The sequence below is a fragment of the Ziziphus jujuba genome, chromosome 10, assembly GCF_031755915.1.
Source record: "Ziziphus jujuba cultivar Dongzao chromosome 10, ASM3175591v1".
In the NCBI taxonomy this organism is placed as follows: domain Eukaryota; kingdom Viridiplantae; phylum Streptophyta; class Magnoliopsida; order Rosales; family Rhamnaceae; genus Ziziphus; species Ziziphus jujuba.
Window position 1 is genome coordinate 6,619,914 of NC_083388.1, and position 27,630 is coordinate 6,647,543.

General features: G+C 35.1%; 4 protein-coding genes across 4 annotated transcripts; all 4 read left to right on the forward strand.

Annotated features, from left to right (window-relative positions):
- The first annotated feature begins 4,344 nt into the window (after positions 1-4,344).
- On the forward strand, positions 4,345-16,195 carry LOC107410733 (PH, RCC1 and FYVE domains-containing protein 1). The gene is made up of 9 exons (XM_016018203.4): positions 4,345-5,117; positions 7,395-7,481; positions 8,680-8,769; positions 10,076-10,156; positions 10,291-10,485; positions 10,563-12,695; positions 13,393-13,539; positions 14,568-14,953; positions 15,662-16,195. The coding sequence occupies exons 1-9, from the start codon at positions 4,959-4,961 to the stop codon at positions 15,792-15,794; spliced, it is 3,411 nt and encodes a 1,136-aa protein (XP_015873689.1). The 5' UTR covers positions 4,345-4,958; the 3' UTR covers positions 15,795-16,195.
- A 51-nt stretch (positions 16,196-16,246) lies between these two features.
- On the forward strand, positions 16,247-18,171 carry LOC132799592 (uncharacterized). The gene is made up of 3 exons (XM_060811866.1): positions 16,247-16,386; positions 16,476-16,568; positions 17,328-18,171. Exons 1-3 carry the CDS (start codon positions 16,303-16,305, stop codon positions 17,472-17,474), a joined length of 324 nt encoding a protein of 107 aa, XP_060667849.1. The 5' UTR covers positions 16,247-16,302; the 3' UTR covers positions 17,475-18,171.
- Positions 18,172-19,501: 1,330 nt separating this feature from the next.
- LOC107410724 (capsanthin/capsorubin synthase, chromoplastic) lies at positions 19,502-21,557 on the forward strand. Its single transcript, XM_016018195.4, has one exon. It carries the CDS (start codon positions 19,779-19,781, stop codon positions 21,264-21,266), a length of 1,488 nt encoding a protein of 495 aa, XP_015873681.3. The 5' UTR covers positions 19,502-19,778; the 3' UTR covers positions 21,267-21,557.
- A 2,957-nt stretch (positions 21,558-24,514) lies between these two features.
- Positions 24,515-27,525, forward strand: LOC107410727 (pentatricopeptide repeat-containing protein At5g27110). The gene has a single exon (XM_016018198.4). It carries the CDS (start codon positions 24,778-24,780, stop codon positions 26,851-26,853), a length of 2,076 nt encoding a protein of 691 aa, XP_015873684.3. The 5' UTR covers positions 24,515-24,777; the 3' UTR covers positions 26,854-27,525.
- Positions 27,526-27,630: the final 105 nt, after the last annotated feature.

Here is a 27,630-nt window from a genome sequence, read left to right on the forward strand (position 1 = left end):
ATGTTTGGTAAGTGGTCAAAATCAAGTTAATGAAACTGAGTTCGTGTGGGATAGAGTTTTCGGGCACTCTGTTTAAGCGACAAAACCAGCAATAGATCACCCTACTCGATAAATTTGTGGTACAACTGATAATCAAATCCTATGGCCAAAGCTTGGTCCAGCATTTATTGTGATTGTACCTTACCAAACGTCAAGATGTCATCCACTCATGCAAAGTACTCAGATTAATAAATTCACGATTACAAAATAGATACTTGTCCCAACAAAAAAAGTAAATAAATAAAAACTTTATTTTTTGGTAGATTAATTAAATTAATAATTAGAAAAATCAATGACAGTAAAATCTTTTCGTAACAATATGCTATAAGGGAATAATTTCTATTTAGAAATAAAAAATTTTTATTTCAATCTAAACTAGTTATGAATAAGACTAAATTTTATACAGGGATAAGTTTGAGGGATCCTATTAGGCATTAAGAGCTCAGAAAGCTCATTCTAAATCTCTTATGTGACCATTCGGAGCTTAAAATTCCATCTTAACGAATTTTGCTTCCATATAATAATAATAATTATTTATATTATGGTACATTACATTAAAAGTTTAGTAGGGTATAAAATATTTATATAAAGTTGTTAGGATATTAATTTATTAGTTAGAGTTGTTATGGACACCTTTTTGTTAAAGTTAATATTTCTAACTTCTCAAACATATTTAAAGCTTGGCATAAAATATTTTCTATTTCTGTACTATCATCTTAAATATTATATTTAAATATCAAATTAAATTATTAACGAATTTTTTTATGATAAAGAAAAATTTTAACTTGATTGATTAAGAATTGCGTGGGATGTGTTACACAATAAATTTTTAACTACAGCTTTGCAAAATTATAACATTTTTATAATTATAAAATTAGTTTGATTCCAATAACATAGGTATAAAAATGTTTTACTATATATATATATATACACATTATATGTATACAATTTTGATATTTTATGGAATATCGTCCACCTCCTCCAGAGACCATCTTCTTGTGGTTTGTGATTATATGTAATTGTTGTCTAATCACATGTAATCATGTGATCTGTGATCGGACAGTATGAAATGATTGTTACTCACCATATAATGAAAAATGTTTAACATTTCTATGTAAGAGTGCAATTCATATGATTTAATAAATAATTGTTACCTGCTGTACGACAAGATATGTTGCCAACAATAGCATTTCTATGTATATATCAAAGTGCAATTCATTTTGGTTTGAGTCAATTTAGCTTAAGTTGTCATTTTGCTTTTCCAGATAACTTTAATTTCATGCATAAAGTAATTATGCTAATCAGGAAGCTAACTTTAGGTGTATCTTTCACTAATTTTCTTTGATTTTTTGAAATGTTTTTGACTAGTGCCCCACAGAGAAAGATTCTCTTGGACCTAAAATTAGGTCTTCGATTCAACTCTTGCTTTTATGACCGCCAGATATATATTTTTCAAGCCTTTCAAGGTCTAATTTTCTTCTGAACTTGGAATAAGAAGCTATTTGTTGTGGGTCTATGAGTTTAATTCAACTTATCTTAATTAGCAAAAGATAGGTCCTATGTTCTAAATGTTGACAACCCAAAATGAGAAGAAAAAGGTTTTTTGCATTTATTATTAGTTCAGAAATTTTCATAAGCTCTTTAAAAAGATCCTATTTTGGTCTCGCTCAATCTTGATTCCTCCTTTGGTTGACATCCTACAGTATTTTTAGTGACAATTTAGGTCATCAATCTGACTACCTATACCTAATAGGAAAAATAAATAATTTATAAATATTTTTTCGAGAATCTAGTCATTTTCCCAAATAAAGATTATCTTCTATGAGGCCCACACTAATAACCCACCAGCTAACCAACTGAACAAGGCTTTGAAAGCAGTACTTTGCTTATAAAAGGAGAACATGGGCTGTCTTTCCATGGACTTTGATTATTCTTTTCTCTAGCTTCTCTCAATTTCCAAGTAATGGAAATAAAGATGTAAAGCATTTTTAGCTAATAAAAAGCACACACGTATACACACACACACAAGAAAAAAGAAAAAAGAAAAAAAAAGAGAGAGATATTTTTCATCTAGTTTATATCAATAATTTATATTAAAGGTAGGAAGATTTTAAAATTATTATCCAAAAAAATAATGATTTTGCTTATATTGATTTTTAAGATTCTTAAAAGGCAACAAATTTTTAATTGAAAGTAAAAAGAAGTTTAAATGACTACAATTTTTTTCTAGTTACTACAAATTACCTTCAATGGCTGGAGCTGGTTTACAACTTTCTTGTAGAATCTTATTGGCTAGCTCTGTTGTGCATGGGGTTAACAGCGAAACATTATCTGCAATCTTATCTTTTAAACGGAATGAATTCTTTGTACTCTCAATTTCCTTTCTTACTTGGCCAAGAAATCCCATATTAATTATGATCCTAAGGACGGACCCTCGCATTTAACAATCATTCATTTGGGTTCTTGGAAAACCTAATTGGCACAATCATTCATCTAGATTGTAAATAAAAAAAAAAAAAAACTGTACCAAAAGTAATCTACCGTTTTAATCTATGGACCACAATATAATATGCATGAGCTACACAAACTTTTTAGTAAAGTAGGGAAAAAGCAAACAAAGAAAAATGAGTTTTGCTAACATTGATAGAAGAAAAGGATATTATTTGCCTATCCCACATTAGGAAAAACACTGCCCTCTTATAAAATCTTCTAAAAGATTTGTGTGGGTATAAGAAAATGAATGAAGGGTGAACTTCATAGGTTGAAGCTAAATGCCAAGGCCAATTTGTAGAACAAATGGCTTAGGACTCTTGGGCTTTTTTGGCCCCTTGAACTGGGTGTTTGGGATTGATATTTTGATAACAACTTCATCCCACTATCTGACTTAGAGAGAAAAGTTAGGACCACTTGGATGGAAAAAGGGAACACTGAATTCTGACTTGTGGCTAAGCCACTTTTCGAAAAAGTGTGAACTCCATGGTGTTGGTCTCAATCAATAGGGGTTGGAAAGACAAGTGGGTGTTTGTGAATTTCCAAACCCTCGTGCACATGGTTATAGGCCTATACCCAGCAAATTTCCCATCAAATTCTTGGTCTTAAATTTGCCAAATTTTCAGCTCATTTGGAAATTGTTTACCATCTTCTTTGTAAACTGATTCAGAGTCTCCCATTTGGAATTTGTTTGGTTTCTACTTTTTCAAAGATGCGAAAGTGGAGGATTTATTTTCTTTCCTCTACCAAAGTTTTGTGGAAACAAATAGACTTGTTAAGTAAATTATAATTCAATATCTTTGCTAAAGGTGGTTAAATAATCAAGTTATCTTTAGACAAGGTATCTGGAATAGAATTCAAACCACACAAAAAAAAGTCTCGTTTGAAGATTTCTTTCAATTTTAAAATCTTTTCATTAGAAAAGTATTCAAGCATACGAATAATCTAATATTTTATCATTTGTTTTTTTAACATTTAAGATAACATAAACTCGGCCAATTTCTTCTTCTTCTTCTTCATCTTTTATTTTTATTTTTGTTTTTGTATAAAATTACACGTAAAAAATTTGAATTGAATGGAATAAAATAAATATTTCAATTAATTAAATATAATTTCACATATTCACATTTAGAAACTTTATATTTATATATATCTATATAAACTTTTTCATAAAGTTAAGAAAATATTGGTTTTTTTTTTCCAAAATAAGTTTTCAAAATATATATATATATATATATATATATAATTTAATGTCCAAAAACAAAAACAGAAAAAAAAAATCCTAATTTCTTATGTCTTAGTAAAGTTTTTTTTTGATGAATTCATATTTTAGTAAAGTAAGAGAGAGAAAAATCTTGTAAAGTGATATGAAAATATTATAAGAGCTAATTATACTTTTTTTTTTTTTTTCAGTAATCTTCTAGAAACCTGTTAACAAAGTTAAAATCTTTAGACTTGAACTTGCAACCCAACAAGCGAAATCACAATATCCCATTGTGGTTTTTAATTATTTATTTAATTATCATTTTTACTTTCTTAGTAGTCCCAAAAAAAAAAAAAAAAAAAGGTCAAAAAAATAAAAGATTAAAAAAGAGGTAAAAGGCAGAGGAGGAAACCAAAGTTTTTGGAAGATGAGGACGGAAAGAAAAAGAAGTAAGAATGGACAAAAAGAGAGTGTCAAAAATGAAAATAAAGGGAAAACGAAGGGGAATTAAGATAATGGATTTATCGTTTCACTATTCAACGTTTGTTTCCTTCCTTTTCCTTTCTATTCTATTTTATCAGCCATAGACGACGTTTAACACCACCATTTCCTTATTTTTACTTAATTTAAAAAAATAAAAAATAAAAACAAAAATAAAAAAATAGAATTAGAATTAATTCCATTACTCTCTCTCTCTCTCTCTCTCTCTCTGTGTCTTCGTTAAAGCTTTTTCTCTCTCTTCTGCAACTGATAATCAGATCATAGTTTCCTAGATTTTCCCACCTTTTCCCGCACTTTCTCGCCCAGATTCTCTGTCTTTCTCTCCTTCTATACTCTCTCTCTCTCTCTCTCTCAAGTTCAGTTACGCGGCAGCTCCTGGATCATCGGAGCTCGTGGACTCTACCAGTTTTGGTCCAATTTCAGTTTCAGAGTCTTTTTAGTCCTTGTCAATTCTGAATTCTCAGCCTTTGCACTTTGACGGATCAGTAGTACTCATTTTTTTAACCTTGACAACTTTCGAAGCTTCGTTTTGCTCTACAGTTCGTGCTTGTTGCGTAGCTGTGTAGCTGAGCGAATTGGAGTTAAAAAAAAAAAAAAGAAAAAAAAGAAAAAAGAAAAAAAAGGAAGTCGCTATGACGGTTGATTCGAGTGGCGGTGGCGATTTGGAGATGTTTGGGAGTGTGCGTTTGGGGTTTGAGTTGGAGACTGAGCGAGGAATTGGTGAATGGCAGCATTTGGTTTTGAAAATGGCTTTGTTACCGATTGGGGTTTAGATTTAGGGTTTTTTATTCATAGACCAAAAACGCTTCGCGTGATGTCGCGAACTGATAGAATGGCTTCGGATCTTAGCAGGACTGGCCCCGTCGAGAGGGACATTGAACAGGTACGGCGTTTAGTATTTGTTTCGGTTCTGTGCAGTTTCAATTCTTTCAATTTTTTTTTTAGATGCAAAATGTTTGGCAAAGGCTAATATGCCTGGTGTATAATTTTTTTTGGCAAACGAAATTAGTAACAATATACCCCCAGTTGATTGGTTTGGTTTGGTTTGCTCCATGTGGTGCAATTTTTTTTTTTTTTTTTTTTTTTGATTTGGGTTCTTAGTTGTTACCATGTCATCATAGCACATTCCGTTGGTGGTGGCGTACAGTGCTTACACCATGTAAATTAAATTAAACTAAAATATAGATTGTGCCACATTATATCATTTACTCGCAAGCTTGGATTTGTGACTTTGGGTTCCAAGGGGTGTGGCTATTGAATAGGTAGCAGCTGGAATAGAGGCTGCCAGTGAGACTGAAGTGGTTTAGTGAGCCCTGAAGGACAGTTAACCATTTTTTACAAGCTTCTTTGATTCTCTTCTATTTGGTTAGCATATTCAAGAGTGGTTGATCAAGCATTGTTAGGTTGCAATGTCATTTCCATTTTCATTGGTCTTGCAGTATAATTATTGGGTTAAATAGCAGAAATGTCGCTGGTTTTAGTTTCGGACTGATTGGTTTTTGGAAATTGGCTATTAATACTTTAAATATATATATATATATATATATATGAAATTTAAATAGTTCAATTCCAATAATTTTAGCTCGTGAAACGGGGATTGACTGGTGATTGTAGGACATCCAAAGTAGCAAAGCTCATGGTATTGGGATAAAATTAAATGAAAAGAGCTAGATGTGTTGGCCATGCAAATGGCATTTTCTTTATGTATAGGAGAGCATATGATATTAAATGCTCAAATTGAATGTGACCAATGTAAGTTGGAATTATTGGAAATTTAGCGAGACCAGTAATTGTTTGTGGCTTGGAAGTTAGAGAAAAGATGTCCTATGTTCTCAAATGAAGTATTGGAAATACGGCCCTTGCCCTTGCCCTTGCCCTTTGAATTTTTGATGAAAGAAATTATTCATTATTAGATGAAGATGCTAGGGTCAAATGAGGTAGTCTTGTCCTGTGCATTTTGGTAGGTTGATTCTCACTAAGGAGGTGGCAAAAAGGAAAGTTGGGATTGTGAGGGAATTTTTTTTTTTTTTTTTTGGGGAATGCTTGATGTTTTGGTGTAGGTGGTACAGGCTGGGTATGCTTTTAGCTCTAAATCTTGTCTAGAGAAGGAGAGAAGAGGCTTATATAACTCATTGTTGAGTAGAAGGTATTGCTTGTATAATGAATACCTGGAATATGATCTATGGCATCATTTTCCATCATAGGTGGGGCATTGACTGAATGGTGATTGATCTCCCTGCTCTCTGACTTCCCAGCTTCCCCATTTCAGTTCTTCTTTCTTTCTAGCAATTCAAACTGTGCAATGGAGGATAGAAGCAGCAAAGTACAAATAACACATGAAGCACAGTGGAATAAAAATAGTGCTATAGAGAAGCAGCCCCTCTCATTTACTTCGTCATCTTGGTGACCTTCTTTCCCCACTCCAGCCCCTTTCAATTCTGAAAATCATATTATCCGTGAAGGGAAACATATTCAATCCCAACATCCATCTGTGGAAACAACTTTCATTTCCCTCTCTATATTGTGCATGAATGTATTCATGAGAACTGCATTATGAATTATTAATATTGATTTATCAGGCCATAATTGAGCACACTATTCTCTTACATCACTTTCCAGCATGAAATCATCCTGGTCTGTCTACAGGATTTTTTAGAAATCCTCTCCCACCTAAAGAGGAATTGAAAAGAAAGCTATCAGATACTTCAAGCTAGATACACTTGCTTGGAATTCTTATTCATCATACGCTAATTTCTCAAAATAAGTTAGTTCAATATTTCACTTAATGCATTTTGATTATCCGTGGATCAAAGTCTATGTGATGATGAGTGAGGAACTCATTCTATGATATTTTCTAGGCAAATGCCATAGTGCCATCTAAGGATTGGCTTAATAAAATATATAACGAGTAGGAAATAATATAGGTTAGTATAAACTTGTTCAAGGGGTCTTTCCATCCGAGGCCTCATTTCAAGAGCCACGGGTAATAAACTTAGTTGTTCTTCAGTTTCCAAAAATCTTGTGACTTCTTTATATTCTTTTTAACTGTTTTTATCCTCATTGGTACTATGGTACCATAATGTTTGTGTATACTTTCTTTTCCCACCTGAAGTGTGTAGAAATATGCTTCAGCTATGTTCTTGGTTGATTGTTGCAACAGGCTATTACTGCTCTGAAGAAGGGGGCTTACTTACTCAAATATGGAAGAAGGGGGAAGCCTAAATTCTGTCCCTTCCGACTTTCCAATGTAAGTCTGGTCCTGATTTTCTTTGTCTCTGTTTGACTATAATTTTGTTTATGTTTGTTTGTTGCTAATGTCCTTATTGCTCTTTCTGGAAAAATTTTATGTCATACTTGTTTGTATTTGTTCTACTATTCCTTTTCTTTAGTTTTGTATTGTTCTTTTCAATTTTTGTTGGGATAGAGGGAGTGTTAAAATGAAAGAATGATAGATATATATGTGAGTGGTTATTTGTCAAGATTTTTTCCCCCCCTTCTCCTCAAGGTTTAGTTGCATCCCTAGGCCTTTCGTATTTGTTTATTGTCAATGTCTAAATGGTAAAGTTGGATAATGCTTTGACTGGAGAAGAGCAGTCCTAAACTTGTTTTGGACTTTGCATCCCTGGGAATAAACTAACTTTTTCTTGATAGGAGCATGGGAATGAGATATTGATCAGGGGATTGCAGCCTTTTATTAGGACTACTCATAATCCATGTATCTTTTTGGCATATAGTTAGGAAAAGTTTTATTATTCTCTTCTTTCGCAAGTTGGATTGATCTTCTGCCAATTGGAAGCGAGATCAATATTCATCTATGTTTGATTAGACTTTAGTACCACACAATGTTTTTTGTACTATTATCAGAGTGTAGTGAGGAACTGGAGGATAGAAGTTACTATGAGGGAACAATTTCTGGAAGAAGATCTTCTAGGAGCCAAAGCATAGGAGCTTTTTAGCTGTATGTATGAGAATTGGGTAAGCAAGCATGTTTACACAAATACAAAACAAACTATGAGATAATAGTGAGGCAATGTATTACTTGCCATATAACAGATTGATAAAGTATAATTTACTAATAGATTGTGCAATCCTCCAATATGGAAAGGCTGCTTTAACATTTTAGCCTGGAGGATGAGGATGAGATGGATCAGTATATGAATAAAAGTTCACCATCTTTAAGTTAACATAACAATCCATATCAGGCTTGGTCGAATACCGATAATACCATACGTGACATTCCTATTCAACGGTCTTGAAAATTTTGGTTTCTTTGATGTTTATGCACAAGACAGGTTATGACAGTTATGAAGGGGGAAAAAATTATTTATATATTTGTTTTGAATTCATGCTTCAGTCAGTAGAATCCTTATTTTCATTCCAGTGTTGATGGTTTGTAATACAAGGTTCTTGCTACTAAAATTTGTTGATAATGTAATTACTTTCAGGATGAGTCTGTTTTGATATGGTTCTCGGGAAAGGAGGAGAAACATCTTAAACTAAGCCATGTCTCTAGAATTATATCCGGGCAGCGCACTGTAAGTGTCTTTCTAGCTAGATAACATTATTTATATTTATATGCTACCATTATTTGTTCAAGATTAGATAAGGTTTACATGTTTACAACATCTAATGGTTATGTATAATAGAAGAAGGTTATATTTTATGAGCTGATATCAGCAAGAGAATGTGCTGCTTAATTTTTCTCTAAATAGTTAGCTTGTTTGAGGAAAGTCATGTTGTCTCTCTTTCCATCCATCACAAATGTCTTTATTTGTTAGGAATGGTTAAGGTACACACATCAGGATCCTACTTATCTGGAGTTGCCTTCAATGCTCAGCTAAATGAGATTGGCTATGATTTTTTTTTTTTCTCCTTTTTTTATAAATAATGATAAGCATTTTTTCTCCTTTTGTATATGACAGGCTTGAAGCCATTGACAAGGAAAGCAAGATATTTTATGCATGAACTAGTGTAGCATTATTATGTGGATTTGCTATTTCATGTAATAGTGCTGGTCTCAACATTTAGGGTTCAAGATTTGTAATAATACTATAATTTACCTAAGTTCTTGGTAGAAACCAATGGGAAGGCAACGTTGCCTTGTCTATCTATCACGACTGATTAATATGGTACATTGTCACTATTACTTAAGAATTATTAATGTTCACAATGAATGGATGCCGGAGGATATAAAAGCTTCTAAATACCATTTGGTTGTTTTGAGATTAGTTTTCTAAATATAGTAATTACTAATTGCTCTGGAATTCCCTGAAAAAAACAAAAAAGGTAAATCATATTTTTTTTGCATTAAAGTACTAGAAGTGGCAAAAAACTAATATGAGATGGTCATTTGCTTGTATTGAGGTTAGCTTGTCTCTCTGATTTGGAGACAACTAAGTGAGAATTGAGTAGGATTTTTACTGACTATATGTCTATCTTGTTTTCTGTTAGTAAACATGAGGTATATTGCAGTGATGAAGATTTTGAGTCTCAATTGATGATTTTCCTTAATAAAATTTGTAGTAGCAATCTTGAATCTGAAAATTAAGGAATGCTGGTGACTTAGGAATTTGTACTTCTGTTAGAAACTTCATGGAGAATATATTTAAAAAGTATCTGATCTATTTTTACCCTTTATTTTATATTTTATTTTATTTCTTTATGTGAATCGGACTTGGTGTGCAACTTGAGTAAGACTCACCATAAATGAAACCTCTAATCAATGAAAGTATATAGTTGTTATCTCTAATCAATGAAAGTATATAGTTGTTATTATCTATAGTATATCTTTGCAAGATTTTCTGTTGCATACTGATTAAATATGGATTAAATTTTCTCCAGCCAATTTTTCAAAGATATCCGCGGCCTGAGAAGGAGTATCAATCATTTTCTTTGATATATAATGACCGATCGCTAGATTTGGTAAGAATATTCCTATGCGTTGGGTTGTTATCTGGGTCATTCTTATGTAGCATTCTCATCCTGCCATATTTGTATGTTTGAAAAAAATTATTTCTACTAGTTGCTATAATTGCAAATATGATTTTCTGTTCTAGATTTGTAAAGATAAAGACGAAGCCGAGACATGGTTTAGTGGTTTAAAAGCTTTGATATCCCGCAGCCATCATCGGAAGTGGAGAACAGAGTCAAGGAGTGATGGAATTCCATCTGAAGCAAATAGTCCTAGAACATACACACGGAGGAGTTCTCCTTTGCACTCTCCATTTGGCAGTAATGATAGCTTACAGAAGGTAAATCATTTTTTGTTATATGTTTTTAAACTCAAATTGAGAATGTAAATTGATCGACTATCTTTCATCCAACACAGGATGGTCTAGATCCCCTTCGCCTTCATAGTCCATATGAAAGTCCTCCTAAAAATGGTTTGGATAAGGGAACTTCAGATGTAATACTATATACTGTTCATCCCAAGGGTTTCTTCCCCTCAGATTCTGCTAGTGCTTCAGTGCATTCTTTGTCATCAGGAGGCTCAGATAGTGTACATATGAAGGCAATGGCAATGGATGCTTTTAGAGTTAGTCTATCAAGTGCTGTTAGCTCATCAAGTCAGGGTTCTGGTCATGATGATGGTGATGCCTTAGGAGATGTTTTCATATGGGGGGAGGGCACAGGAGATGGTGTTCTAGGTGGTGGAGCACATAGAGTTGGAAGTTGCTTTGGTGGAAAAGTGGATTCCTTTTTGCCCAAAGCCTTGGAATCTGCTGTAGTACTTGATGTCCAGAACATTGCATGTGGTGCACGGCATGCTGCTTTAGTAACAAAGCAAGGAGAGGTTTTCTCCTGGGGGGAGGAATCAGGAGGCAGGCTTGGCCATGGTGTAGATTCTGATGTTTTGCATCCAAAGCTTATTGATGGACTAAGTAATACTAACATTGAGCTTGTAGCTTGTGGTGAGTATCATACTTGTGCTGTTACCCTTTCTGGTGATCTTTATACATGGGGTGATGGCACTTATAATTTTGGTGTTCTTGGACATGGAAACGAAGTAAGCCACTGGGTGCCAAAAAGAGTAAATGGTCCCTTGGAAGGTATACATGTCTCATCTATCTCTTGTGGACCCTGGCACACTGCTGTTGTAACCTCTGCTGGGCAATTATTTACTTTTGGTGATGGAACATTTGGTGTTCTAGGCCATGGAGATCGAAGAAGTGTTTCTATGCCGAGGGAAGTAGAATCCCTGAAGGGGCTCCGCACTGTTCGGGCAGCCTGTGGTGTTTGGCATACTGCTGCAGTTGTTGAGGTCATGGTTGGGAACTCGAGTTCCAGTAACTGTTCTTCTGTAAAGCTGTTTACTTGGGGCGATGGTGACAAAGGTCGACTTGGACATGGGGACAAGGAAGCAAAACTTGTTCCTACCTGTGTTGCTGCTCTTGTTGATCCTAATTTCTGTCAAGTCGCTTGTGGACATAGTCTGACTGTCGTACTTACAACCTCGGGTCATGTCTACACAATGGGGAGTCCAGTTTACGGTCAGTTAGGAAATCCTCAGGCTGATGGAAAGATCCCAACCCGTGTTGAAGGGAAAATTTCCAACAGTTTTGTGGAGGAAATAGCTTGTGGTGCCTATCATGTTGCAGTTTTAACTTCAAGAACTGAAGTATACACTTGGGGAAAGGGTGCAAATGGTCGTTTAGGTCATGGGGACATAGATGATCGAAATTCTCCAACATTAGTTGAAGCTCTGAAAGACAAGCAAGTCAAAAGCATTGCTTGTGGCAGTAATTTTACCGCAGCTATTTGTCTTCATAAGTGGGTCTCAGGAGTTGATCAATCTATGTGTTCTGGCTGCCGCCTACCATTTAATTTTAAAAGGAAACGTCATAATTGTTATAACTGTGGACTTGTTTTCTGTCATTCATGCAGTAGTAAGAAGTCTCTTAAGGCTTCCATGGCACCAAACCCCAACAAACCTTATCGTGTCTGTGATAATTGTTATTCTAAACTAAGGAAAGCAATTGAAACTGACGCTTCATCTCATTCTTGTGCGAGCAGAAGGGGAAGTGTCAATCAGGGGTCAAACGAGTTCATGGATAAAGATGAGAAGTTGGACTCCAGATCTCGAGCCCAACTTGCCAGATTTTATTCAATGGAATCCTTGAAGCAAGTGGAAACTCGTTCTTCAAAGAAAAACAAGAAACTAGAATTTAATAGCAGTCGAGTATCACCTGTTCCGAATGGTGGTTCACAATGGGGAGCTCTTAATATTTCTAAATCTTTTAATCCTGTGTTTGGGTCATCCAAGAAGTTTTTCTCTGCCTCAGTTCCTGGATCAAGAATTGTTTCTCGAGCTACATCCCCAATTTCAAGGCGACCAAGCCCACCTCGTTCTACAACACCAACACCAACTCTAGGTGGACTTACATCACCAAAGATAGTTGTAGATGATGCAAAGAGGACAAATGATAACCTTAGCCAGGAGGTTATCAAACTAAGAGCACAGGTACCAGTCCTTTTAACTGGCTGAGCTACACTGCATATATTTTGTTTTACTTTGTGAAGAGTTTCTTATTTACTTTCTTAATCCTCTTTATGGTAATTTAAAATTGGTAAAGTAAATACTTCAATATGGTTGTCTGGAAGATTATGATTATGTGTGAATACACTGGCCATTGTCTCTTTAAATAGTTATTTTTAGCTGATGTTGAAAATAAATCCCATGAATGAAGGGATAGTGACGTTCCTTCCGGAATATTGGATAATGACCAAAAGATTCATTATCAAATGGTTAAGTTTGTTTTCACTAAAGTGTTATATTTGTTGAGTGCATAGCATGTGAATTGACACAGGACCAGGAAGGTTAGAGCTCCGTGTATCGACATGTTTAGGATGGCATGTCTAATATGTGTAATTAGTCTCAGAGTGCAATAAAAAATTTGATTACACCTCACCACCAACCAACTTGTATGCTGACTGCAATTTATAAGGTCCACTATAATTTGAATTTCCAAATTATTGACCACACAGCTTATAAAATGAAAGAAATTGAACATGCTGAAGTGGCTTTTAGTTGACTTCGATAAATTGAAGATTTATAGGAAGGCTATCTAGGGTGTCTAATCTTCTTTCTTTGAATTTTCATGGTTAAGTTGCTCAGTTGTATTGTTCTGAACTATATCTGACCAATTTCAATTGCTTAGGTTGAAAATCTTACCCGTAAAGCCCATCTCCAAGAAATTGAGCTGGAAAGAACAACTAAACAGCTGAAAGAAGCAATAGCATTTGCGGAGGAAGAGAGTGCAAAGTGCAAGGCAGCAAAGGAAGTGATCAAGTCGCTTACTGCCCAAGTAAGATGGATGCATTAGTATACTGATTGAGAGGTTTTTTCATTTAATATGACTTGAGACTAACCCATATTGTTCTGCATCCTATTTTCAAATTTAGTTCTGTTATAACTTACAGAAAAACCATTTTCACCCTGCAGCGACCTTATTTAATTAGGCATATGTACTTTTGTGTGGATTGACAAGGAAAGTTTGTTTGTTTGTTTGTTTTTTTTTCCCCTGCTTGATATGAGTGTACTAAACCTGCTGGTTACTAGAAGTAAATGTTCAAACTAGTTTGTTCATATTGAAGATTTCTATAACGTGAAATGCTCAGTTAGTTGTAGCAGTTATTATAATTATCTATATTTTAAATTTTTGTCTCCTATGATATAAAAAATAGCAGTATCAATTTTAGTATGAAGGTTTTAAGTGATTGCTACCTGTTTGATGGTTGTCTTTTCCTGGTGGTTCTTTTACCATCTCTCAGGCTCCCGTCTGCTATTCATTAATATTGACTGATGTCACTCAAGTGCAGATTATGATTGTATTTGATTAATGTTGGTTTCAATATGTATGACAAAAGTAAAATGTAAAGTAATGAGGTTTGTTAATAATGGGAATCAAGTTTTTAATTAGATGGTCCTTTGACTCAGCGGTCTAGTTGCAGTTCCTTAGTTATTATTGCATTTCCTGACATTGAAGGTTTTTAGAAAGTAAATAAATGAATGGGTTATGCATTGACATCTCTTGCTATGGTGGTCATAATTCTGAAGGGAGGATCTGGAAGATGCTTCTTTGGTATCACTAATTGCTGAGTGCCTTGTTGCTCTCATTTGAGATTCTAGGTTTACTACAATCTATCACACATACTATCTGCATGGGATCTCATTTTATACTTGCCTTTCAGTTATATACTTGGCCTGTTAACTACCTCAAGAGATCTAGAGTTCTATTTAGATTGTCATATAACATTAATTTTAATGATTTCCTGTCCCTAGATCTGTAATTGCAATTCACATTGTCATTTTCTATTTTTTTTGGGGAAACAGTTAAAGGACATGGCTGAAAGGCTGCCTGTTGGAGCAGCACGGAACATTAAATCTCCTCCTCTGTCTTCTATGGGGTCTGATCTTGCCTGTAATGATGTTTCCAATCCTTCTCTTGACCGATTAAATGGTCTAGCAATATCCCAAGAAATAGACTCAAATGGATCAAACAGCCAATTGCTATCAAATGGGTCGAGTGCCCCTAGTAATCATAGTTCAAGTCACAGCAAACAAGGTCACTCAGATGTAACTACTAGAAATGGGAGTCGCACAACAGATAGTGAATCTCGTCATGACACTGAATGGGTTGAGCAAGATCACCCTGGTGTTTATATTACACTTACCTCCTTACCAGGGGGTGCCAAGGATCTTAAGCGTGTTCGCTTCAGGTATGTTATACTTAGAACACATAAGAAAGTGAATAGAAATAATCTTTGTTAGGACAGAGCTCTATCAGGATTCATAGATGTCTGATATATTTGGATTGATTGGTGGGACTCCTCTGATAATTAGTTGTCTAATTATTGTTCAAACATATGGAAAGATATCATGCTTGTAGAGAAGTACTTATGATCATTGATAGCTCTGAATTAATTCAGTGTAGAATAGTCTGTGTGAAAAGTGGGTAAAACCCTGTTAATACACTAACACACCTACATATATATGCATGCACGCAAACATATTGTTCATATTGTCAGCAATAACCTCCTGTGTTGACTCTTCTTATAGTTTGTGCTGGTTAGGTGTCAGCCAAGAAATTAAAGCAACAAGCTCTAGATAAAATAATTTATGTTGGTCGTATAGAATGTTCTGAGCATTTTTTTCCCCATTTATGTTTGAGATGGTATTTAAGTTCTAATAAATATCAGTAGTCAATCCAGAAAAGTGAATATAGATAGGGGAACCACATTGTTTGGTACTTTCTGGAAAAGGGAGAGGTCATTTGGAAGTCTTTGTGTGGAGAAAAAGTTGATCAATTACATGCTCAACTCTATTCATGTTTCAAATATACATGGTGTCTTAATTGTTTTCTACAAATTGAGAATTACCGTGGTTCTAGCTTGCTAATTTTGAGCCTTGTAAAATTTTGACCGCAGTCGCAAGCGATTCAGCGAGAAACAAGCAGAGCAGTGGTGGGCAGAGAACCGGGCAAGAGTGTACGAAAAATACAATGTGCGAATGGTAGACAAGTCTAGTGTGGGTGTTGGGAGTGAGGACTTGGGTCACTGACATGTGAAAACAATAATTTGTAAATGAAAAATGTCCATTCTGGATTTCAGCTTGAGTTACAGTGAGGTCATACTGGTAATTTTAGAATTGGCTTCCATCCTCCTAATGGGGGTTGAAGGAAGCAAGGCATGGGTATAGGAGGGATAATTAGGGGGTTTTGATTGTGTTTTCCTTTTTTTTACTTTGATGCTATTTGTTTTTTATTTTTGTTTCTTTTTTTTTTTTTTTTTTTTTTTTTTTTTTTTCTTCTTTGATTCTGTATTCCATTTTTTCCCTATGTGCCTTGTGTGGGTGGGGAGTTGAGGGTGAGAAATGTAAATTCTTAATAGGTTGATGACTATTGTTGAAAGCAGCTGCCATGTAAATTCCATAAAGTGAATGCATCTGCAGATTCTTTTTTACTCGACGGTTTATACAAATTGTTCTGGTCATCCTTATAAAATAGCTGCTGTGAATGTTCGGCCCTGCTTTCTTATTAGTCTGCTTGTGAAGCTGGATATAGCTCACCATGAACCCCATAACACAAAAACAAAAGCAAAAGCAAAAACTCATACACAATGGCCTACCAAGTTTCTCCCACCTCCAATTTAACGTAAGTTGAAAAAAAAAAAAAAAAAATCTTCTTACTTTTACTAGAACCGATTATGGAGACACTCATTAACTGTGTTGTTTGTTCATTAGGCATTTACACAGCTAAGGTGGAAAAAATCTCATATGCCTAAAACCACAAGCAGCACTCTTCTAGCAGCATATGCTTCAATTTTGCAGCAAGAGGTTTGGAATTCGATGATGTCGTTAAATAAATTTAAAAATTTAAAAAGTTTTATTTGATGTAGTTATTTTTAATAAGATAAAAATATGTATTACATATATTTAAAAAAAAAAGAAGAAGATAATTGCACTTGCTACATTTTAAAATCACATAATTTTATTTTGGACTTCTAAAATCAATTTTGTCATATTAATATCTTGTTTTTAAAATTCTTACAAATTAATTCAATTTGGTTAAAATTGACCAAAATTATTAAATAGGGACCATGTGTGACCATGCGATTTCTATGCCTAATTCTTTAATTTATTTTTCATATTTTTCTATTTAAAAAATTCAAAAAAATCGAAAATCCGAAAAAAAATAACGAATGTTTTAAAAAAAAAAATCAGGTATTAAAAAAAATTTCAAAGGTACGATAAAAAAATACCATATATTCAAAAAAAAAATAAAAAATCGAGATCACAAGAAAAGCACGGTGATTGGCTGTTGATTTTTGTCTAGTTGCTTGGCGATGAGTAATATATATATTTAGTTGATTTTTGTCTGGTTGATTGCCAATGAGTAATATATATGTCTAGTTGATTTGTCGTTAGTAAATATGCTGGCAAAGAGCAATATGTCTAGTTGATTGGCGCAAAGTAATATGCCTAGTTGATTTTAGTTTAATATTTTGTTTAGTTGATTTTTCGTTTTTTATGGTTCCTTTTTGGTGATATAATTTTGGTTTCAATGAAAAAGATATGAGTTTATTTTTATTCCAGGTACGAGTCTCATCCGTGGTACAGGAGGCCAACGCATTTTACCACTTGATGAAGATCGTAGTGAGTGATATTCTTGAGATTTTTTCGAGGTATGAAATCAGTGACAGATGGTATAAAATTGAGACGCTTCAAGTCCACTGTGGGTGATGGCGATGTGGGTTCAGGCAACAATTTGAAAATATTGAGGCATAAGTTTCTTCTCTGCAATAACATCTAAAACAGCAATAGCCCCCGACACCATAATAACCAAAGTCTACGAATTTACCACTTCTACAATCACCTTACCTTAATAGAATCCTGTAAGTTAAATGTTTTTTGCTGAAGTCAAATATAGAGGCTTCAAGAGCAGGAAAAAATACAAAACAAGTTATAACCAAATGGATGTCAGAACAGTAAATCAATGCTTTAATTACTCAAAAAAGATTCTAACGAAGACATTAAAATTGATATAACACATCTAGTTTGCAGCTGAATTGTAAATAAACATTTTGTGCAAGAAATGACATCAATAACACTTACATCAGTGTATATTGACAAAAGCTTTCTTATATTGTCCATCAATTACACACGACTCTGCTAATGCCTGAAATAGAGAAAGGACGAATAGTAAATAAAGTCACAGTGACTAAAAAAAAAAAAAAATTCACAAGACGGCTTGTTCATCTGTCATGGATGATGCATTGGGCTGTTGGTTCTATGGCAGAGATAACAGGCAGTGCAGAATAAAATTATAGGTGGCCAAGATTTAACAGTTGAAAAGAGATCCTAATGAAAAGATGGATTTCTAGCCAGAGCTACAAGGGCAACTTGCGGTATGTACAACCAGAAAGTGTAATTCCCCAACGCCAACTTGTCACATGAGAACAACATTTGTATATGGAGATCGAAAGCAAATTGTCTAAACAAACATAATAAGAAGCAGTATCACTTGGTCTTGCGTTTTCGGTTGGTACATATGGAACCAATACGTAGTGTTGGGTTTTCTGCTGGTTAGCAAACCGCAAGCCTCCCCTTATTCAAGTAATTACTGATAACGAGAAGTAACAACACAGGCATTTGGCCAAAGACTATATCTCAACAATCTACCAAGCTACACACATCCCTTGTCAGTCATGTATCTCTTCACTAATCAGCTTATAAGGGCAGTGTAAGAATGCAAACTTGGCCAAATAGAATTTTCCACCATTTTCTTTAAACAATTGATGGGCTTCAATAGCTCTTTCGTTATTCAACCTCGTCAGGATCCACACCAGCCTCAAGCATTCTCTTAAACATATTTTCTGCATCCAAAATTCTTTTCTTTCTGCATAGACAACCTACAATCAAGTCATAAATTGCAACACCGGGTTTCATCCCCCCACCATCCATGTCATCCATAACATGAAAACCCAATCAGGATCACCCCGTGTACAACATTCATTCATAATTACTAAATAAGTAGCTTGGTCTGGAACTATGCCCTTACCTTCCATTAAGTCAATTAAGGACTCGGCATACTCAAAACGTCCCTCCTGGCAAAATCACTTGATCAAGGTACTGTAAGTGAAAATTGAAGGAATGCATCCAAGATTTCTCATTCTATCAAACCAATGCAAAGCAACATCTAAATTTCCAACCACATATAAGGCATTAATATACACACTGAATGCCACAGTAGCCAAATTCAAGTTGCTTTCCTTTGGTGAATAATACTTTGCTATTAAGCACAAAAAGCCCCCCCCAAAAGAGGGGATTACAAAAAAAGCATCAAAAACCTCAGCCATAATAGCTGAACTGACGTCTGAGGGAATAGATAAAAATTGTCATAATTGAAACAAAAATCATAGTTAAGGGACCTTCAGATACCCTTGAATCAGCTTAAAAAGCATCTGGATCACAGTCCGCATTGCCATCTTCATTTCACTTTTTTGGCAATATTCATTACTTTATCTGTATACAGACATTTAGACTCCATTTCTATGAATAACAACTCAGCCTCCGTGACCGGCCCTTCATTACAATGACCATAAAACAATGTTTTGTAAAATGAATTGTAGGTAAACGTCCATGTTTGGCCTTTTTTTTTTTTATTATTATTTTTTTTGGGTAAAGGTCCATGTTTGGCTTTTAGTAATGGTGGATGGTGGAAAACCGAATAGTCTACAACAGCACATGCCAATGCCATTATAAAAGCACCTATCAAAGCGCTTCTCATACTCTTTTTGATATTGCATTTGTGTTTGTTGTAGACACATTAATTAGTGGATTATTGAAATGCAAATGCTTGAAGAATACATCATGGCCAACTGAAAGAAACCAAAACCAAAAACAAAAAGTTGGCATTATTTTCTTGCTACTGTTCTAGATTCCCATTTTGTCCATTTCTTCTACTGCCATTGCTGGAGTTTTCAAAAATTTCACATCCTGTTTTTTGCTCTACCTTAGACCTTCCCAAGACCCATTTCTTCTCAAATGGAAACTCTTCCAAGGATGTTTTCACCGCTTCCAGCAACCAACTCTACCCATCTCCTTCATCCATCCACTCCTCAATTCTTTTCCGGGAAAACCCATCAAAATTCTTCAAAGACCACTCGTTGCAGTATCCAAGCCAGCAAGTTCGGTAACTTCCTTGATTTGAAACCCGAATCAAGACCCGAATTCTTGGATTTTGATCTGCCTTGGTTGGACCCATCCAGACGTTCTCCGTTGGATGTGATCATTATCGGCACAGGCCCTGCTGGACTTCGTCTCGCAGAGCAAATCTCTCGCTATGGAGTTGAGGTATGCTGTGTTGATCCTTCACCGCTTTCTATGTGGCCAAACAATTATGGGGTTTGGTCCGATGAGTTTGAGAGGCTCAAGCTTGAAAATTGCTTGGACAAAACTTGGTCCATGACTTGTGTTTTTATCGATGATGACAAAACCAAGTATCTGGATCGGCCTTACAGTCGGGTCAGCAGGAAGACATTAAAGACAGAGCTTTTGCACAGATGTCTCTCCAATGGGGTCAAGTTCCACAAGGCCAAAGCTTGGAAAATTGAGCACCAAGAGTTTGATTCTTTGCTTCTGTGTGATGATGGGAAAGAGCTTAAAGCAAGCTTAGTTGTGGATGCCAGTGGCTTTGCAAGCCCTTTCATTGAGTATGATAAGCCAAGGAACCATGGCTATCAGATTGCTCATGGCATTTTGGCAGAAGTGGATGGCCACCCATATGATTTGGATAAGATGGTTCTCATGGATTGGAGAGACTCCCACTTGGGGAATGAACCTTATCTGCGTTCTAGCAATTCAACGCTCCCAACTTTTCTATATGCAATGCCATTTGATTCAAACTTGATATTCCTAGAAGAGACTTCTCTGGTTAGTCGGCCGGTTTTATCTTATATGGAGGTCAAGAAGAGGATGGTTGCAAGGCTAAGACATTTAGGAGTCAAGGTGAAGAGGATATTGGAAGAGGAGAAGTGTTTGATTCCAATGGGAGGTCCTCTTCCTAGAATCCCACAAAGAGTTATGGCAATTGGTGGGAGTTCAGGGGTGGTTCATCCTTCAACTGGGTATATGGTGGCAAGGACCATGGGTTTGGCCTCAGCGTTGGCCGAGTCCATTGTGGAGTGCCTTGGCTCGACCAGGATGATCAGAGGGAAGCCACTCTATCACAAAGTTTGGAATGGGTTGTGGCCAATTGAAAGGAGATGTGAAAGGGAGTTTTACACTTTTGGTATGGAAACTCTGTTGAAGCTTAATCTGAAAGGAACTAGAAGATTCTTCGATGCTTTCTTTGATTTGGATCCTTATTACTGGCATGGATTTCTCTCTTCAAGGTTATCTCTTGGAGAGCTTTCTCTGTTGAGTTTATCTCTATTTGGACGTGCTTCAGCTTTATCAAGGTTTGATATTGTCACAAAATGCCCTGTACCCTTGGTTAGAATGATGGGTAACTTAGCACTTGAAGCCATCTAAATGCTCTGGAAGATCACAGCATTTGTAGACTGTCATATATACTTTGAATTTCGATATGGGTTTCAGAGAATGGTGGAGTCTTAGTATTTGAGCTGTGTGTGGGTTTAGCCATTTCATATTAATAAACATGGTCGGAAATGCTTCAAAAAAAAAAAAAAAAAAAAAAAAAAAAAAAAAGAGAAAAAGAAAAAAACTCTTTTTTCGTAAAGAAACAATGTATTACCAAGATTATAGAGTTTGGTACAAAATAAATGTCTGAAATGAACAATGCTAATTAAAGTTTGGAAGAAATTGGCTTCATCTTCATACTCCTCTAAACTGCCCATTGATTTTCAACGTAGAAAACGAAAACAAAAACAAGAGTATATCAAAACAAGAAGATATTTATGGCTAGAAAAGTGGTAGCAATTAAATCGAGAAGATTCTCTAGCTCCATAAACTTAACAGAATATGGCAGCAATTAATTTGAGAAAATATATAATACCCGAAAGTATGTAAGCTGTAAATGTGTCTGTAGATTGTATAACGACGAGAGAGGATCTTTCAGCAAGTGTTGTGGAGGCAGAGAATCTTCTTGTTTGCCAAATTTTTTTGTTCGTTTATCTTTTTTTGCAAGAATTTACTCCCTGCCTCTACGCCAAGTATACCATTTTTTTTTTTTTTTTTTTGAAAAGAAAAATTATTATACTTATTTTTTCATTGATAGTTTCTTGTCAATTTATTCATAAAAAATCTGAACACCATTCCTTCTTAAATTGATTTTAAAATTTAAAATAAAGTTTTGATTTGATGAATAAAACATTACTATTTTTTTTTTTTTTGAAAAAAATTACTTAATAAGCATAAAGAAATAAACAGATTCTTGTAGAAAATATCATATATCTCATAAATATGTGCATTGCAGTTTAATATATATTAAAAAAAATTAAATAGGATACTATGATTGTTTCCTTGGATAAATTCCTTATTGACATCTCATAAACTTCTATATTAGCAGCTTGATTGGTTTAAGTTACTTGATTGGGACATAAACCATCTCTTTGCATCAATTCCAAATGATCATATGCTTTACTGCATCCTTTCTGCACTTCAGTATCCAGAAATGATACCATTGTATGGGTACAAATTTGGCATAAAACTAGTCTGTATTCTGGATCAGCTTCATTGCAAAGCATTTCTTTTCCTCTAAAAAATTAGCAGAAACTCTTTAAACTGTTCTATGTCGGCGTGAGAGTATTCTTATGGAGCAAGCCAAACAACAACTCTCTTACCATGTCAGACTCTCTACTTGGAAAGTGCCACTTTTCCCTAATGGTATTTCAGCATACACCGCTGACCTCTGAGATATACAAGACGTGATCAAAGAGAATCTGCTTCTTGAACATCAAATGAACAAATCTGAAAGCAAATTCAAGAGAAGTATACAACACAGCATTTGGCAAAAGACCATGTCTCAACATTCTACCAAGGAACACAAATCGCTTGTCAGTCATGTTTATTTTCACTAATGCACTTATAAGGGCAGTGTAAGAATGCAAACTTGGACAATGGAATCATCCACCATTTTCTTAAACAATTTGATGGGCTTCAGTGGCTCTTCTATTGTTCAAATAACCATTAGTCATTGTAGAATACACAACCTCATCAAGATCCACACCAGCCTCAAGCATTCTCTCTTGCATCCAAAATTCTTTTCTTTCTGCTTTGACAATCTATACAATCGATTCATAAATAGCAACACTGGGTTTCATCCCTAGACCGTCCATCCATGTCATCTATAACATGAAAGGCCAATTCAGGATCACCCAGTTTGCAACATTCATTTATAATTACTAAATAAGTAGATTGGTCTAGAACTATGCCCTTTCCTTCCATTAAGTCAAATAAGGACTCAGCATACTCAAAAAGTGCCTCCTGGCAAAAACACTTGATCCAGGTGTTGTAAGTGAAAAGCGAAGGAATGCATCCAAGATTTCTCATTCTATCAAACCAATGCAAAGCAACATCTAAATTCCCAACCTTACATAAAGCATTAATGTACACATTGCATGCCACTGTAGCCAAATTCAAGTTGCTTGTTGCAATTTCTCCAAGCAGGACGTGAATTTCTTGCTCCAAATCTCGGCATCAGAGAAAGATCAAACACACAACCATCTTTTGCAATAGCTCGCAAAATCATAAGAGCAGGCTGAAGCTCGTGCATCCTTGGATACTTCTTCACTAGGACAAAGAAGAACATATGAGCAGGAATAACCCCTCTGTCTAGCATGTGTTTGTACAATTCATCTACTTCCGATAATCTATTCTCTTTTTTTCAAGGGGCCTTGATCAAATTGTGTAACAGTGCACACTGGGAATTAAATTCAAACTAATTAACTATGTTGTTCAAAAGCATCCAACCATAATCAATTTTTCCATCCTTGCTGCACTTATTAATCATAATGCCAAAAGTACTCACAGTCGATTGCACACCCGATTCTGCCATTTGCTTGTATATGGCCCATCCCCTATTCAACAAGCACAAGTTCATATACCCTTGAATCAGTGTGCTGCATTTAAAAGCATCTGGATCACAATCCATCTTCAGCATTTTTAGGAAAACCTGGATTGCCATCTCATTTCCTTTTTCTTGCAATATTCATCAACTAAAGAAATATACATTACTTTATCTATATAAAACCTTTAGACTTCATGTCTATGAATAACAACTCAGCCTCCATGACCTGCCCTCTATTAAAATGACCATAAAACAATGTTTTGCACAAATGAATTGTAGGGAAACGTCCATGTTTGGCTTTTAATAATGGTGGATAGTGACAAAACCTATATCTACAACAGCACATGCCATCACCATTAAAAAATAGCCGGTCAAAGCGCTTCTCATACTCTCTTTGATATTGCATTTGTGTAGTTGTAAACACATTAATTAGTGGATTATTCAAATGGAAATGCTGGAATACATTATGGCCGACCCAAAAAAACCAAAACCGAACACAAAAGTCGGCATCATTTTCGTGCTACTATTCTAGGTTCCCATTTTGTCCAGTTCTTCTACTTCCATTGTTCAAGTTTACTTTCAAAAAAAAAAAAAAAAAAAAAAAATTATTAAACTTATTTTTTTCATTGATAGTTTCTTGTGAACTAATTCATAAAATATTTAAACTTCATTTCTTCTCAAATTGATTTTAAAATTTAAAGTATACGTTTAATTTAAATAATAAAACATTACTTTTGAAAAAAAATTACTTCATAAGCAAAAAGAAATAAATATTTTATAGTAGAAAATATCATATATCTCATAATATGTGCGTTACATTTTAATGAAAAAAGAATTTTTGAATAGGAGAATATGATTGTTTCCTTGGTTAAATTCCTCACTGACATCTCATAAACTTCTCTGTCTGGCAGTAGCAGCAGGAAGCCCTGTACTCTTTCTTCGTTTAAGGAACTTACTTAAACAGTTAATTTGCAACTTTATTTCTCTGCTGATTTATGCATTCTAATTCTTGAAATGGACACTGGAAAGCTGATTTTGCTTTTGAAAGCATGCATCAGTTCCAAAACTGTGTTGCAAGGAAAGCTCATCCACCAGAAGATAGTATCTCTAGGCTTACAAAACAATACTACCTTGTGCAAAAACCTTATCAACTTCTACTTCTCGTGCCGTTTGTATGATTATGGAAGTCTTGTTTTCGATTCCGTTAAAAACCCATTTGATATTTCCTTGTGGAATTGCCTTCTGGCGGCTTATACGAAAAACTTCATGTTCATTGAAGCTCTCCAGCTCTTTGAAAGGTTACTGCATTACCCTTTTTTGGTGCCTGATAGTTTTACGTACCCCGGTGTTCTTAAGGCCTGTGGTGGATTGGGTAGAGTTAATTATGGGAGAATGATCCATGCCCATTTGATAAAAACAAGTTTTTTGTCGGATGTTGTTGTTGCAAGCTCTTTGGTGGGTATGTATGCCAAGTGCAATGTGTTTGAATGTGCTATAAGGCTGTTTGATGAAATTCCTGAAAGAGATGTAGCATGTTGGAATACTGTGATTTCCTGCTATTATCAAGACGGGCAAGCTGAGAAAGCTGTGGAATTGTTTGAAAAGATGAGAAGTTCTGGCTTTGAGCCGAATTCTGTAACACTCACAGTTGTGATTTCATCATGTGCGAGGCTTTTGGATTTGGAAAAGGGGAAGAAAATTCATGAGGAATTGACTGAAAAGGGAATTGTGTTTGATGGTTTCATTGGTTCTTCCCTTGTGGACATGTATGGAAAATGTGGATGCTTAGAGATGGCTAAAGAGATTTTCCAAAAAATCCCTAAAAAGAATGTGATTGCCTGGAATTCCATGATTGCAGCGTACAGTTTGAAAGGAGATAGCAAATCGTGCATTGAACTTTTAAGAAGGATGATTGACGAAGGAACTAAACCAACTTTAACTACATTGAGCAGCATGCTAATGGCGAGTTCAAGGTCAGTTCAACTTCAACATGGAAAATTCATACATGGATATATAGTAAGAAATAGTTTAGAGGTTGATATCTACATCATCAGTGCACTTATTGATCTGTACTTCAAATGTGGAAGTGTCTTAGCAGCTGAAAATATTTTCAAAAAAATGCCTCACATAAATGTTGTTTCTTGGAATGTTATGATTTCCGGATATGTGACTGTGGGAAACTACTTTGGAGCTCTTGGCATTTATGACAACATGAAAGAAGGTGGTGTAAGACCAGATGCCATCACATTCACTTCTATCTTACCAGCTTGTTCACAACTGGCAGCTTTAGAAAAGGGCAAGGAGATCCACAAGAATATTATAGAAAGTGAGTTGGAAAGCAATGAACTAGTCATGGGAGCACTCCTTGACATGTATGCTAAATGTGGTGCAGTAGACGAAGCGCTTGATATTTTCAATAGATTGCCAGGGAGAGATATTGTATCATGGACCTCCATGATTGCTGCTTATGGGTCTCATGGTCAAGCTTTAGAAGCTTTAAAGCTTTTTCATGGAATGCAGCAGTCTCAAGCTAAACCAGATGGAGTCACTTTCCTTGCAGTCTTATCAGCTTGTAGCCATGCTGGACTCGTTGATGAAGGTTGCTACTTCTTCGATCAAATGATGACCGAGTATGGAATCAAACCAAGTATAGAACATTACTCTTGTATGCTTGACCTTCTTGGACGTGCTGGAAGATTGGGAGAAGCTTATGAGATTCTCCATAGAACTACAGAAATTAGGGACGATGTTGGCTTGTGGAGCACACTGTTTTCTGCATGCCAATTGCACAGGGATTTCGATTTAGGTGTAAAAATTGCAAGGTTTCTCATTGATAAGGATCCTGACGATCCATCAACTTACATAACACTGTCAAATATTTATGCATCTGTCAAAAACTGGGATGAGATGCGGAAGGTGAGATCAAAGATGAAGGAGCTAGGACTGAGGAAGAACCCCGGTTGTAGCTGGATTGAGACTGATAAGAGAATTCAGCCATTCTTTGTTGAAGACACGTCCCACCCACAAATGGAGATGGTGTATGAATGTCTCACAATTCTTAACAGTCACATGGAGAAAGATGAATTGTAGAGCCAAATCAGACATCATAGACAGGGAGTTCTACATTGAAGTGGTCATTTCATTCGAGTTTAAGGTGTTGAGACCAGATAAACAGAAAGCAGCAAAGTGAAAAACTTGAATGAAAAGTTAAAGAATCACAGTAAAAATATCCATGGAGCTTCACATTCCTTACAAGGAGGCTATATAGACCATAGAATTCTTGTGTGATTCTCAAAACAGAGCAAAAGAAAAAGAAGTTAAAGTGAAGAAATGAAAATGCCCATTATTCATGGCATCTGTACCCCAAAAAAAATGGGCTGCTCTTGTTGCTCAACACCAGTCGGAGTTAGAAAATTGGGTTATACAGGTATATCCAACAACTGGTTTTTTCAATAACCAGAAGCAACATCTAGCAACTAGCAAATCCTGTCATGCATTAGTATTAGTTGCAATTAGGCAAGGAAAGGAGAGATAGAGAGAGAAATAGGGGCTTTTGAAGCTCTTTTTTTTTTTTTTTTTTTTTTTTGGTCCCCAAAGTTGCATTATATTAGCTCAGGCAGCTCAGGCATTCAACATATGTTACATAATTTAATTTTCACATGTTTTTCCCATGATTTTTGTTTATGTAAAATTCTTAATTGTGAAGCTGCAGATAATAAGCTGCAAATTTTTGTCAATCTTTGATGGAGATTTGTTTTTATCTATTTATGTAATTAAGACGTTTCTTCTTCAAAAAACATAATAATTATTTTTATTATTTTTGGATTATTGATTTATTTAATATTATTTTGTTATCATAAACTCTAC